The sequence below is a fragment of the Manis javanica genome, chromosome 14, assembly GCF_040802235.1.
Source record: "Manis javanica isolate MJ-LG chromosome 14, MJ_LKY, whole genome shotgun sequence".
Taxonomy (NCBI): Eukaryota; Metazoa; Chordata; class Mammalia; order Pholidota; family Manidae; genus Manis; species Manis javanica.
Genome location: NC_133169.1, coordinates 56884171 through 56900403, shown reverse-complemented (window position 1 = coordinate 56900403; position 16233 = coordinate 56884171). Strand labels below are relative to the sequence as shown.

General features: G+C 40.2%; 1 protein-coding gene across 2 annotated transcripts in view; it reads right to left on the bottom strand.

Annotated features, from left to right (window-relative positions):
• The window catches only part of LOC108388244 (lamin-B1-like), a 60619-nt gene that overhangs the window by 24776 nt on the left and 19610 nt on the right, over positions 1–16233 (bottom strand). For both annotated transcript variants that reach the window (XM_073221643.1, XM_073221644.1), the window contains 2 exons: positions 1371–1527; positions 330–455 (listed from right to left, as the gene is read on the bottom strand). In XM_073221643.1, coding sequence (XP_073077744.1) covers positions 330–455; positions 1371–1527 — 283 coding nt within the window. The remainder of the gene's footprint in view (positions 1–329; positions 456–1370; positions 1528–16233) is intronic.

The window sequence follows — 16233 nt, the reverse complement described above, 5'->3', positions numbered from 1 at the left end:
TCGCACGTTCCTGACCTTCAGAAACTATGAGATAATACATGTCTGTGGTTTCAAGTTGATGTATTTTGGAGTAATGTGTTAGGCAGCAATAAATAAAAAATACAAACTCCTAAACAAGTTGACAGTAATTAACTGCTGCGACCAAGGCTTTGTAAGTCAGATGAGGTAAAGTCTGTTTCCCTAACAGCTTGAGCTCTTATGTGCAGCCTTTAGACAGCAGTACCTCAAACAATTCAACAGTATTTCTCCCACTTCTGACACATATACTTGTTAACAAAGCTGTTTGGGATCCCTCCATTCCTTAAAAAGGCAAAATCATGTATAGTTACCTCCTCATACATGTTTTTACGGAACTCCAGGTCCTCACTAAGGCTCTGACAGTGGTTCTCCAAGTCCACTTTAAGCAAAGTTTCATCTGCTAACTGTTTTTTGGCAGCAGCTAAGGAGGCTTCTAGCTAATCAGGAAAAAAAATTGATGAGAATTACACAGCAGTCACTTAGTAATTAATCATTTAGTAATAGATACCACGAATTGAATCAAGTGCAGTTGACCCATGAACAACAGGGGTGGGTAGGGACACCCCCCCAACGCCCAGTTGAAAATCTGCTTGACTCCCCAAAAACTTAACTCTGAGTAGCCTATAACTGTTGACCTTACTGATAACAATCAATATGTATTTTGTGCTTTACAATCATACTGTAGTCTTACAATATAGTAAGCTAAGGAAAATGTTTTTTTTACAAATTGTCCCAAATCTCAAAAAAATTTTCCCAATATGCTTAGTGGAAAAAAAAATCCTCATAGAAGTGGACCACACAGTTCATACCTTTGTTGTGCAACAGCCACCTACATGATAATTTTTATGTATTTAACAATGTATGAGTCATTTATTACAACTTCTATCGCAGAAAGGTCTGCCCAACTCCTGGTCCCACCCGGAGTGCCTGGCCAGAGCACCTTGCATCCCGTCACCGACATCAGGGACTGAACTGAGACCTAAGACTTGTATTTTTAAAACTCAACCAAGAGGTAGCTTTTAGCTTTTATTTGCCATTTTGGTTTTCCCTGTGTGCAGAGCAGCTCTGTACCTTCTCTTTGCTACAATACTGAGGCAGCTTTCACAGCAGGCACAGAATGAGGGCACAAGCACAACGGAGAGGAAGAAAAGCAGCAACAGATCTGCTCGTCCAGACACGATGATGGGGGTGGAGGTGCTCTGCCTGTTGGCTGCCTCAAGACTGACCTTCAGGCAAGCCGCCCCAAAAATTAAGTTAACACATTTAAAAAAATACGACTTACATTTAAAAATCAACAATCAATCCAGACAACTAACCTGCCAAGAACAGCTCAAGAGCAGAGCTCACCTCACCTGGGCAATCTGATCCTTCAGATCCTCCAAATCTCCCTCTAAGATTTTTTTGTCCCCAAGAGCGGTGGCTAGAGCTGCGTCTTTAGAATTCAGAGCTGCTTCATATTCTCGAAGCTTCAGCTGGGCTCCAGTAAGATCAGATTCTTTCTTAGCGTAACTGTAAGACATTTGAACAAGTGCTAGTCATCAACTTAGACGTGTTCTGAGGCCTTCTCTTCCCTGCTTGAGGAGGAAACAAAACTGAGGAGTGTAAACAAAGGCTGCCGAAGCTACCAGTTAGAGGAGCAATTCAGGCGCTTTCCGTGTAGAGATCCTGGAGGCTAAGAACTTTCAACGATTCCCCTTCCAGGACTGCTAATCACTCCAGGTCGGAGAAGTGCACAGGACCCACGTAAGCAGACCCCTAGTTCTTGAGTGAGAACACTCGTCCTCCTTGTCTATGAAAAGGCACTATGTGTTTCAGTGAGGGATGATACTTTAGAAGAAACAGAAATTTATTATTTTAAAGTACAATGAACATTAACGACCAAGATGTACAGGAGATATAAACCATGATACAAAGACTGAATGAAAATGAAAAATTACTTTAAAAAGTAATCTCCTAACTATCTGATATGCCACAGAAACTCCTTTGATACTACATAAGCACCGACCCCAACCTTGCAAATTGTTTCTTACAGAAGAGGTGATTTTAAGATATCTCTAACTACAAAAAGGAACTCCCCAGTATTTTAAAGAAAAATGATTTCAGTTTATATATTAACTACTCAAAAATGAGGTTCTAATTGAGGTTTCCTTTTCTTCCAAATACCACTTCTTATTTTATTATTTTATTTTTTCATTGAAGTATTGTTGTTTTGCAATCTACACTGGTTTCAAATATACAGCACAGTGGTTTGCAATTACCTATATTATTCAATCCTCACACCCTCTACTGCAGTTACTGTCTGTCAACATAGAATGAAGTTACAGAACCACTGACTATATTCTCCATGCTGCACTACCATCCCCACGACCAATTTATATTGTGGTTGAGAATTTTTGTGTGCTTTTATCCCCCTCACCTTCCCCACCCTCCCACCCCAACGCCTTCCCCACAGTAACCACCAGTCACTTCTCAGTGTCTATGAATCTACCGCTGTTCTGTTCATTCTGTTTTGCTTTGTTTTTATATTCCACAAATAAGTGATATTTGTCTTCTTCTGCCTGGCTTTTTCACTGAGCATAATACCCTCTAGACCCATCCATGTTGTTGCAAATGGCAGATTTCTTTTCCTTTTATGACTGAATAATATTCTGTAGTGTGTGCGTACCATATCTTCTGCATCCATTCATCTGTTGATGAACACTTAAGTTGCTTCCATATCTTTCGACACCACTTTTTATTAAATGCAGTTCTACATCATGAAATTAAAGTTCCTTTGGATATATTTTATCAATTATATTGTACATGAAAAAAATTTTTTTACATGCAATTAATTGCTATCATTAATGATACCAGAAAATCCTTAATATCAAAATTCTCAGTACCTGTTCTTAATTAACAGAACAGGTTAAGGGTGGACAAAAAGAGAAATCTTAATAGAAATGTAAAAATAATCCTGAAATATTAAATTAAAATGAAAGAAAAAACCATCTAAAAGAAAACAAATGTTATTTAAAGAGATTTATTTCATTTCTTACTCATCTTGGTATCATAAACTATATTAAAAAAATCTCAGCAATCTGTCATCAGAGAAATGCAAATTAAAACCACAATGAGATATCACCTCACACCAGTAAGGATCGCCATCATCGAAAAGATAAACAACAGCAAATGTTGGCCAGGTTGTGGAGAAAGGGGAACCCTCCTACACTGCTGGTGGGAATGTAAATTAGTTCAACCATTGTGAAAAGCAGTATGGAGGTTCCTCAGAATGCTCAAAATAGAAATACTGTTTGACCCAGGAATTCCACTTCTATGAATTTACCCTAAGAATGCAGCACTCCAGTTGGAAAAAGACAGATGCACCCCTATGTTTATCGCTGCACTATTTACAATAGCCAAGATATGGAAGCAACCTAAGTGTCTATCAGTAGATGAATGGATAAAGAAGATGTGGTACATATACACAATGGAATCTTACTCAGCCATTAGAAGAAAACAGATCCTACCATTTGCAACAACATGGATGGAGCTAGAGGGTATTATGCTCAGTGAAATAAGCCAGGCGGAGAAAGACAAGTACCAAATGATTTCACTCATATGTGGAGTGTAAGAACAAAGGAAAACTGAAGGAACAAAACAGCAGCAGAATCACAGAACCCAAGAATGGACTAACAGTTACCAAAGGGAAAGGGACTGGGGAGGATGGGTGGGAAGGGAGGGGGAAGAATGGGGGCATTAAGATTAGCATGTATAATGTGGGGGGAGGCACAGGGAGGGCTGTGCAACACAGAGAAGACAAGTAGTGATTCTACAGCATCTTACTATGCTGATGGACAGTGACTGTGAAGGGGTATGTGGGGGGACTTGGTGAAGGGGGGAGCCTAGTAGACATAATGTTCTTCATGTAATTGTCGATTTTTAAAAAATCTCAGCAATCATAGCTCATAATTTTTTCTTAAATCATTTATTTTTAAGTACCACAAGATGGCAGTCTTTCACCAACAAATTGTTTACTAGGGAAAAAATTCAACTGTTTAATAAAGAAAAAAAGATATTCCATATAGTCATTAATTTACAACAAAAATGTCTAGTTCTTACAAACTCTGGGTCCTAGAGCTGGGGACTCCACAGAACCCACAGATCAGTGTTTGTGGGGGAGCTACTAATTTATCCCACTGTATGAGGCCAGATCAAGGCAGCAATACATATCAAAGTACGTATAATTTTAAAATAAAATCATGGTTTGTAGAGCATTACAGAATATTTACAAAAGCCACTGACTCAAGATTACTTAAATTACAAAAACCTCTGTATCACAGTCTTAAGATTTAAGTATCAGACATAATGTGCTGCCCTCTCAATGTGGTGCCACAGAGGAGCAAACCTGTGTTTTCCAGACACCGACAAGCCCACCAAGAAAGATACTGAATTTTAAAATCCCAATTTTACAGTCTACTGCACATCCTGTATACCTGACTTTCTAGATTTAATGGATAAATAATTACGCACCTTTCAATTTCAGAATGTTTTACCACCAGTGAGAGATACTATGTAACTTCTGGTAGAGTATGGGAAACACAGAAGCCCAATATTAAGACAGTGCACCTAAATGACTAGAATATGGTGATTTCTGCAACCAAAATCAAGACTAAGTAAGACAATGAGTGGCGAACTAAAGGAGATGAATTGGATATGCTATTAATTTGTGGCACCCTGAGCCACCCAATGGTGCCAGTTGAAATTTGATGCCAGTTGAAATTTGGTATCACAGTCTTAGTCACTCATGCCCACTGTTATTTTGTAAAAAATATAAACTCTTCCATTATAAATTCCTTCTTAAAGTTAAAATTTTCACATTACTGAACAAATTAAGCAGATATAAATCAGAAGTTGGAAATGTACGTAAGGTTGCAAATACACACTAGCCTATGTGCCTTGGCTCAACAGGGGGAAAAAAGGAGAGATGAATACTACCTCTGCACCTTGCACATACTTGTCTCACACTTAGAATACAAATCCTTATTTGTGGATGTATTCAGCTATATCTAGAAACTGAGAACTCTCTGAAGGTAAGGGCCATGACTTATTTTCCCTGTATCTTCTGCTATATAAACAACCTGTAATGACTGTTTTGGTAACCATTAAAAGAAACTTCCCCATAATGTCCCCCCAAAACACCACCCTGCATTTTTAATGCTATGAAAAACACTATCTTTTTCTAGAAGAGAAAAGTAACTGCGACACTTGTATTATCTCTAAAACTCATACCTTCCTAGATAGATGCCCTCCATAGCACCCTGCCAGTTTTCCCAGGATGGTTGGATCATGAAAAAAGTCTCCATTTGTTAAAAAGCCACAAATCAATCACCTTTATATGCCATGTGAGCTGCCAATACCAAGGATATATGAGGGCCTATATAGCAGGTTAACATCTTGAGAGTAATCTTGTCATAGTTTTCTAGCTGTATTACTATTTCTCATTCATTAAATATGATACAGGAAAAAGCAGAAACCTGCACAATTAATCCTAAAACAAACACATGAACTGGCTATAGCCATTACCTAAGCACAAAGTAACATCTCAAGATTCCCCAGAACAAAGGGAACTTAGACAGGATTCCAAAGTTACCAGAAGCTATCACTTAACTGGTTGGTGGCCATTTTTCTGACTGTATTTCCTAACTGGATTTATTCAGTGCTACTGACCTAAGCTATCCCTATCTTCAGATAAGGGGACCTTTTTGTTTTCACTTACATTCAGCATGAGAATCTAGTGATACAAATATGCAATCTGCCCAATTTAAGTCATAAAACACACCCACTTGCACTGTAGATGTTCACAGAAGAACCAATACTCCAATTGAAGCCAGAAAAAAAAGTTGACACTCCATTCTAAGGATTTCCTCTCATTAAATGCATTTTCAGTAAGCTTGAATTTCACCAGCATAACAAGCAACCAGGTCTAATGAAATATATGACCATTAAAAAAAATCAGCTGGAAAAATATACATTTACATTCCTGTTAACGTTCTGTAGCAGTAATTCAATTTTAACAGACACAGCTAGCTTCAAGTGATAAGAGGGTGGATATATTTCCTTAACAGAACCTAGTACCATTAACTATCTGGGACCCACCCCTACAATCTCCTGAGGCCTGTAGGACTAACATGAAAGCAACTGGTTACTTGCACTTTTTCCCTTACTTCTGACCACCTCCTACTACCAGCAATGCCCCTGTACTTCATCCCCTGCTTTCATCATCTTGGTTTTCCAATCTGCCACCTCTTTAACCTTGACTTGCTTTAGGATCATCATTTCAACCCTGGCTTCTGCATAACTACTTGGCTCTGAGACTCACTGTCTGCTTGGACTCTGCCTAGGTCAGGTCTGCATGCCCTTTCTATTTGCCTCCCACTCCAAGTGTCCTTCATTTGCCGAAATGAACTCAACTGCAGACGAGTCCCACCAGTGAGGAAGCAGAGATTAGAAAATGCACCAATTACAGAATCGCTGGAAAATGCATGCTCAAGCCCCTAGGGGAAATACATTCTTATTAGGTAATAATCGTACAGAACATTTTAAATAAACTCACACCACATATACGTAACACACAGAAACTCACTCAAGCCCTGGTTAAGTGTATGATTATAACTGCTTGAAAGTGAATCAGCAAATACAGTATACCTGTATCACTGAAAAATCAGATGGACCACTTAAACAGGAAGCAAAAAATTAATGTGAAAAGAAATCAAGTGAACATAGAGGGACAAATACTTAGAATATATTCATCATAGAATAGTTTTAATTAGTTAAGAATTGCCCTTCTGTTAACACTCTGTTGATCAGTTTAAATCACAAGGGCCTGGGTGAACGCAATGTCTTGTCTGTCTAGTTTGTCCACTAGTACAACCACGAAAGAAATCCGAATCAGTTTCTCTAAATCACCCACAAAGTACCTGTGAACAAAGAATCTGTGTTCATTCATTTTCAGGACAGGATCTGTACACACGCTTGGGTTTGGTTACTTCTTTGACAAGTGCCATAATTTTCACGAGTTTTTTCCAAGTACTTTCTTTCATCTTAGTTCTTTGATTTTTATACACAGAAATACAGATAAAAACAGTCGGTGAGCAATGCAAAATAAGAGACCCAAACTGTAGGTGGTCTCCAGGTAGAATAATTACACACACGATAAAAACATAAAGTTAGTTTCTGGATATTCAATGTCATTTCCATGAAATTTACCAGCGATTACTATACTATATATACACAACAGTAAACAAGGGCAAGAATTTGTGTTCAATTAATGCTTGTAAAATGTATTAAATCTGTTGGAGGTATATGCTCTTAAGGAAAAATTCATCCAACATGTACCAGTGATAGACTCAAGAATACACTTTAAAAGCTACGAATCTGAACAAGTGAACTAGACAAGAAACATTCATGTTTCTAAAGATAAAAAATAGAATACAAGTATCTGGATGTTTTTATTACTGCCTTAATATGTCAGACAAAACAACAGCTTAAGGAAATTGAAAACAGACCACTTCCAAAGCCAATTTTAAATTTCACTCATAATATCCTATAGAAATTACTATGCAACTCTTAGGTTGCTTAGATCATTTCTGAGCGATTTTGAAATGCTGTTGTAGATTATCAGGTCCATCCTACAGAAGAGTAGACACTCAACAAACACAAAGTGAGAACTTCCCCTGATGTATATACAGCGATCGCTAGACGGAAACGAGACTACCAAGGCAGACGGCAGCCCAGGGGAGCCCTTTCTCCGCCCGTGTCCAGCTACCTTTCTTAACCCAGGACTCATCACTGACATTTCACTTCAGTACCGTTCTTACTTAGAAAAACTAACTACAGGGGATAAAAGGGAAAAGCCATTTAGTTTTTCACCTGTAATCAGATAACGTAACAGAAACCATTCTATATAAAATTGTTGCTTCTAGCCATATCCACAAGCATTCTTAAACCCCTCAAAACAGACCCACTCTACTTGGAGCACCAGGCCAGTCCGGCCCGGCTGTCCAAGCTGTGTCTGAACATACCATACGGCATGTCTAAACAGCTGTCTGGAGGCAGCTGAACACTCAACACTAGAGCAGTTTATTCAAGAAACTATCAAATAATCCAGTTTCTGAGGCTCTCTTCATACCTAGAGTTCAGAATCAACATGTCCTTTATTTTATAGCTATGGTCCTGACTTTGAGAGGAATAAATAAACTTTATTTTGAATTTAAGATAAAGGTTAATACACCCAAACAAAAACCTGCTGTCCTGAAACTAAACCATTTTAAAATAATAGACTCAGGACTGCATATTAAATATTCACTTGTTTCAACATTCATTCATCAGCTTTGATACTGTCCTCAAAGTATCTTCTCTTCCAAAGGGAGAAAGAGTTCAGTGATCCACAGTATTTCTGCTGAGGAAAATTAAATGAATGTGTCTTCATTTCAAATAAATATATAAGACACAAAAAGCTCCAGAAAGTCATGTGATCACAATTTTCATTAACAAGACTCTTCTGGCACAAACAAAAAGACTAGGATGAGGACACTAACAAATGGAAACTCATTCCATGCTACTGGCTAGGAAGAATTAATATCGTCAAAATGGCCATTCTGCCCAAAGCAATCTACAGACTCAGTGCAAACCCGATCAAATTACCAACATCATTCTTCAACGAACTGGAACAAATACTTCAAAACTTCATACGGAGGCGGAGCCAAGATGGCGGCGAGAGTAGAGCAGTGGAAATCTCCTGCCAAAAACACATAGATCTATGAAAATATAACATAGAAAACTTCCTAAAAGAGAGACCAGAGGACACAGGACAACATCCAGACCACATCCACACCTGCAAGAATCCAGCACCTTCTGAAGGGAGTGAGATACAAGCCCCGACCCGGCGGGACCCGAGCACCCCTCCCCCTGGCTCCCGGTGGGTGGAAAGAAACTGGAGCGGTTTTTTTTTTTTGGCGAGTGCTTTTTGGAAGCCTTAAAGAGACAGGGACCCTGATGCTAGGGAGGCAGGGTGGCGGGACCGGTGGGCGAGTGCCTGAGACCGGCGCCTGAGGACAGAGAAAATCGTGCGTTTTTCCCCCCCCTTTTTTTTCTTTTTGTCGAGTGCTTTTTGGAAGCCTTAAAGGACAGGGACCCCAATACCAGCGAAACAGGGCAGCAAGACTGGTGAGTGGGTGCCTGAGAGCGGCGCCTGGGGACAAAGAAAATCGCGCGTTTTTCCCAATACTAGGGAAGCAGGGCGGCGGGACCGGTGGGCGGGGGCCTGGGGCCGGCACCTCAGAACAAAGAAAATCGCACGTTTCCCCCCCCCCTTTTTTTTTTTGGCGAGTGCTTTCTGGAAGCCTTGGAGGGATGGGGACCCCAATACCAGGGAGGCAGGGCAGCAAGACCGGTGGGCGAGTGCCTAGGACTGGCACCTGAGGACAAAGAAAATCATGAGTTTCTCCCTTTTTTCTTTCTTTCTTTTTGGCGAGTGCTTTTTGGAGGCCTTAGGGGGACAGGGACTCCATGGCCAGGGAGGCAGGGTGGCAGGGCTGGTGAGCGGGTGCCTGGGACCGGCGCCTGGGGACGGAGAGGGTAGGGCGTTTTCCCCTTTTTTTTTGGTGAGTGTTTTTTGGAGGCCTTGGAGGGACGGGGACCCCAGTGCTAGGGAGGCAGGGCGGCAGGACCAGTGGGCGGGTACCTGGGACCGGTGCCTGAGGACAAACAATATCACGCGTTTTTCCCTTTTTTTAAAAATTTTTTGGCAGGTGCTTTTTGGAAGTCTTGAAGGGACAGGGACCCCGGTGCTAGGGAGGCAGGGCAGTAGGACTGGTGAGCGGGTGCCTGGGACTGGCACCTGAGGACAAAGAAAATCGCGTGTTGTTTTCCTTTTTTTTTTTCTTTTTACCTCTTTCGTTGTTGCTGTTGTTGTTTTGGTTTGGAGAGTGCTTTTTGGAAGTTTTAAAGGGGCAGGACAGGACACTTAGACTAGAGGCAGGGAATCTGGGGGTCTCTGGGCACTCTAACTCCCTGGGCAACACGGAGCACAGAGACCCCTTACGAAGATAAATAGCCTCAGGCCGCTCCCTTTCCAACGGGGCTCCACCATTTTGGACGGGCAGCCCCAGCCAGGCCACGCCCACAGCCAAGGTGGAGATAAACTCCATAGAAAACCGGCAGGTAGAAGAAGCCCTGTCTGTGCACAGCTGACAAGCATAAGCCACTAGAGCTTGCTATCCTCCCAGGAGAGGAAGGCCACAAACCAACAAGAAGGGAAGTTCTTCCAGCTGTCACTTGTACCAGCTCTGTAAACTATTTCTATCACCATGAAAAGGCAAAACTACAGGCAGACAAAGATCACAGAGACAACACCTGAGAAGGAGACAGACATAACCAGTCCTCCTGAAAAAGAATTCAAAATAAAAATCATGAACATGCTGACAGAGATGCAGAGAAAAATGCAAGAGCAATGGGATGAGATGCAGAGAAAAATGCAAGAGCAATGGGATGAAGTCCGGAGGGAGATCACAGATGTCAGGAAGGAGATCACAGAAGTGAAACAATTCCTGGAAGGAATTATAAGCAGAATGGATAAGATGTAAGAGGCCATTGAAGGAATAGAAGCCAGAGAACAGGAACGTATAGAGGCTGACATAGAGAGAGATAAAAGCATCTCCAGGAATGAAACAACACTAAGAGAAATATGTGACCAATCCAAAATGAATAATATTCGTATTATAGGGGTACAAGAAGAAGAAGAAAGAGGAAAAGGGATAGAAAGTCTCTTTGAAGAAATAGTTGCTGAAAACTTCCCCAAACTGGGGGAGGAAATAATCGAACAGACGATGGAATTACACAGAACCCCAAACAGAAAGGATCCAATGAGGACAACACCAAGACACATAATAATTAAAATGGCGAGGATCAAAGACAAGGAAAGAGTTTTAAAGGCAGCTAGAGAGAAAAAAGTCACCTATAAAGGAAAACCCATCAGGCTGACATCAGACTTCTCGACAGAAACCCTACAGGCCAGAAGAGAATGGCATGATATACTTAATGCAATGAAACAGAAGGGCCTTGAACCAAGGATACTGTATCCAGCACGACTATCATTTAAATATGATGGCGGGATTAAACAATTCCCAGACAAGCAAAAGCTGAGGGAATTTACCTCCCACAAACCACCTCTACAGGGCATCCTACAGGGACTGCTCTAGATGGGAGCACTCCTAAAAAGAGCACAGAACAAAATACACAACATATGAAGAATGGAGGAGGAGGAATAAGAAGGGAGAGAAGAAAAGAATCTCGAGACAGTGTATATAACAGCTCAATAAGCGAGCTAAGTTAGGCAGTAAGATACTAAAGAACCTAACCTTGAACCTTTGGTAACCACGAATCTAAAGCCTGCAATGGCAATAAGTACATATCTCTCAATAGTCACCCTAAATGTAAATGGACTGAATGCACCAATCAAAAGACACAGAGTAATAGAATGGAAAAAAAAGCAAGACCCATCTATATGCTGCTTACAAGAAACTCACCTCAAACCCAAAGACATGCACAGACTAAAAGTCAAGGGATGGAAAAACATATTTCAGGCAAACAACAGTGAGAAGAAAGCAGGGGTTGCAGTACTAATATCAGACAAAATAGACTTCAAAACAAAGAAAGTAACAAGAGATAAAGAAGGCCACTACATAATGATAAAGGGCTCAGTCCAACAAGAGGATATAACCATTCTAAATATATATGCACCCAATACAGGAGCACCAGCATATGTGAAACAAATACTAACAGAACTAAAGAGGGAAATAGACTGCAATGCATTCATTTTAGGAGACTTCAACACACCACTCACCCCAAAGGATAGATCCACTGGACAGAAAATAAGTAAGGACACACAGGCACTGAACAACACACTAGAACAGATGGACCTAATAGACATCTATAGAACTCTACATCCAAAAGCAACAGGATATACATTCTTCTCAAGTGCACATGGAACATTCTCCAGAATAGACCACATATTAGCTCACAAGAGAGCCTCAGTAAATTCCAAAAGACTGAAATTCTACCAAACAATTTTTCAGACCACAAAGGTATAAAAGTAGAAATAAATTCTACAAAGAAAACAAAAAGGCTCACAAACACATGGAGGCTTAACAACATGCTACTAAATAATCAATGGATCAATGAACAAATCAAAATACAGATCAAGGAATATATAGAAACAAATGACAACAACAACACAAAGCCCTAACTTCTGTGGGACGCAGCGAAAGCAGTCTTAAGAGGAAAGTATATAGCAATCCAGGCACACTTGAAGAAGGAAGAACAATCCCAAATGAATAGTCTAACATCACAATTATCGAAACTGGAAAAAAAAGAACAAATGAGGCCTAAAGTCAGCAGAAGGAGGGACATAATAAAGATCAGAGAAGAAATAAACAAAATTGAGAAGAATAAAACAATAGCAAAAATCAACGAAACCAAGAGCTAGTTCTTTGAGAAAATAAACAAAATAGATAAGCCTCTAGCCAAACTTATCAGGAGAAAAAGAGAATCAAAACAAATCAACAGAATCAGAAGTGAGAATCGAAAAATCATGACAGACTCCACAGAAATACAAAGAATTATTAAAGACTACTATGAAAACCTATATGCCAAGAAACTGGAAAACCTAGAAGAAATGGACAACTTCCTAGAAAAATACAACCTCCCAAGACTGACCAAGGAAGAAACACAAAAGTTAAACAAACCAATTACAAGCAAAGAAATTGAAACGCTAATCAAAAAACTACCCAAGAACAAAACCCCAGGGCCGGATGGATTTACTCGGAATTTTATCAGACACACAGAGAAGACATAATACCCATTCTCCTTAAAGTGTTCCAAAAAATAGAAGAGGAGGGAATACTCCCAAACTCATTCTATGAAGCCAACATCACCCTAATACCAAAACCAGGAAAAGACCCCACCAAAAAAGAAAATTACAGACCAATATCCCTGATGAACGTAGATGCAAAAACACTCAATAAAATATTAGCAAACAGAATTCAACAGTATATCAAAAGGATCATACACCTTGACCAAGTGGGATTCATCCCAGGGATGCAAGGATGGTACAACATTCGAAAATCCATCAACATCATCCACCACATCAACAAAAAGAAAGACAAAAACCACATGATCATCTCCATAGATGCTGAAAAAGCATCTGACAAAATTCAACATCCATTCATGATAAAAACTCTCAGCAAAATGGGAATAGAGGGCAAGTACCTCAACATAATAAAGGCCATATATGATAAACCCACAGCCAGCATTATACTGAACAGCGAGAAGTTGAAAGCATTTCCCCTGAGATCGGGAACCAGACAGGGATGCCCACTCTCCCCACTGTTATTTAACGTAATATTGGAGGTCCTAGCCACAGCAATCAGACAAAACAAAGAAATACAAGGAATCCAGACTGGTAAAGAAGAACTTAAACTGTCACTGTTTGCAGATGATATGATACTGTACATAAAAAGCACTAAAGACTCCACTCCAAAACTACTAGAACTGATATCGGAATACAGCAAAGTTGCAGGATACAAAATTAACACACAGAAATTTGTGGCTTTCCTATAGACTAACAATGAACCAATAGAAAGAGAAATCAGGAAAACAATTCCACTCACAATTGCGTCAAAAAGAATAAAATACCTAGGAATAAACCTAACCAAAGAAGTGAAAGACTCATACTCTGAAAACTACAAGTCACTCTTAAGAGAAATTAAAGGGGACACTAATAAATGGAAACTCATCCCATGGTCATGGCTAGGAAGAATCAATATCGTCAAAATGGCCATCCTGCCCAAAGCAATATACAGATTTGATGCAATCCCTCTCAAATTACCAGCAACATTCTCAATGAATTGGAACAAATAATTCAAAAATTCATATGGAAACACCAAAGACCCCAAATAGCCAAAGCAATCCTGAAAAAGAAGAATAAAGTAGGGGGGATCTCACTCCACAACTTCAAGCTCTACTACAAAGCCATAGTAATCAAGACAATTTGGTACTGGCACAAGAACAGAGCCACAGACCAGTGGAACAGATTAGAGACTCCAGAAATTAACCCAAACATATATGGTCAATTAATATTTGATAAAGGAGCCATGGACATACAATGGCAAAATGACAGTCTCTTCAACAGATGGTGCTGGCAAAACTGGACAGCTACATGTAGGAGAATGAAACTGGACCATTGCCTAACCCCATATACAAAGGTAAACTCAAAATGGATCAAAAACCTAAATGTAAGTCATGAAACCATTAAACTCTTGGAAAAAAACATAGGCAAAAACCTCTTAGACATAAACATGAGTGACCTCTTCTTGAACATATCTCTCCGGGCAAGGAAAACAACAGCAAAAATGAGCAAGTGGGACTACATTAAGCTGAAAAGCTTCTGTACAGCGAAAGACACCATCAATAGAACAAAAAGGAACCCTACAGTATGGGAGAATATATTTGAAAATGACAGATCCGATAAAGGCTTGACGTCCAGAATATATAAAGAGCTCACACGCCTCAACAAACAAAAAACAAATAACCCAATTAAAAAATGGGCAGAGGAACTGAACAGACAGTTCTCCAAAAAAGAAATACAGATGGCCAAGAGACACATGAAAAGATGCTCCACATCGCTAATTATCAGAGAAATGCAAATTAAAACTACAATGAGGTATCACCTCACACCAGTAAGGATAGCTGCCATCCAAAAGACAAACAACAACAAATGTTGGCGAGGCTGTGGAGAAAGGGGAACCCTCCTACACTGCTGGTGGGAATGTAAATTAGTTCAACCATTGTGGAAAGCAGTATGGAGGTGCATCAAAATGCTCAAAACAGACCTACCATTTGACCCAGGAATTCCACTCCTAGGAATTTACCCTAAGAACGCAGCAATCAAGTTTGAGAAAGACAGATGCACCCCTATGTTTATCACAGCACTATTTACAAGAATTGGAAGCAACCTAAATGTCCATTGGTAGATGAATGGATAAAGAAGATGTGGTACATATACACAATGGAATACTACTCAGCCATAAGAAGTGGAAAAATCCAACCATTTGCAGCAACATGGATGGAGCTGGAGAGTATTATGCTCAGTGAAATAAGCCAAGCGGAGAAAGAGAAATACCAAATGATTTCACTCATCTGAGGAGTATAGGAACAAAGGAAAAACTGAAGGAACAAAACAGCAGCGGAATTACAGAACCCAAAAATGGACTAACAGGTACCAAAGGGAAAGGAACTGGGGAGGATGGGTGAGCAGGGAGGGATAAGGGCGGGGGAAGAAGAAGGGGAGTATTAAGATTAGCATGCATGGGGGGGAGGGAGAAAGGGGAGGGTGGGCTGCACAACACAGAGAGGACAAGTAGTGACTCTACAACATTTTGCTAAGCTGATGGACAGTAACCGTAATGTGGTTGTTGGGGGGACCTGATATAGGGGAGAGCATAGTAAACATAGTATTCTTTATGTAAGTGTAGATTAAAAATTTAAAAAAAAAAAGAAAGAAAGAAAGAAAGAAAAGGGGGATTACTCCTTGATAGGATAAAACTATTGGTAAATCAAAGATCAATGCATGCTTTAAATATCCTTAATGTTGATCACTTAAAGGGTGTCAGATGATCAGCTATGGAGGTATTCTTTTCTGATAATATTCCTTTCTCTTAATAAAAAAAAAAAAAAGCAGTTATTGTGTGCTGACCTCCAATGAGTTCTGCACAGTGGTATAGAGGGCATGTCAAAGTGTGGGCAAAGGGTCTGTTTGTTTCTATGCAGAAGATCAAGGCCTAGCTTGGATACCCAGAAAATGAACTAAGATACGATATAAGGAGGAGCTTCCGGCATCAGCACTCTCTGGAGGACTTGTGCCGGGGGATGATCATCAAAAAGCCTCCACAGGGATCCGGACGATGCTGAGGTTGTGGCTGCATCCACCCCACCGTCTCCTGGACTTGCCATAGGAATGAGGAGGGAGATGTCTAGGCTGGCATGTGCATACAGTGAAACAACGAATTTGAGTGGATCTGTACTGTTGGAACTCAACAAGGAGTTGGGAGGGGTGCAAGGTGTAGCACTCCAAAATCTCATGACTATAGACTATCTATGGTTAAAAGAACATATGGGATG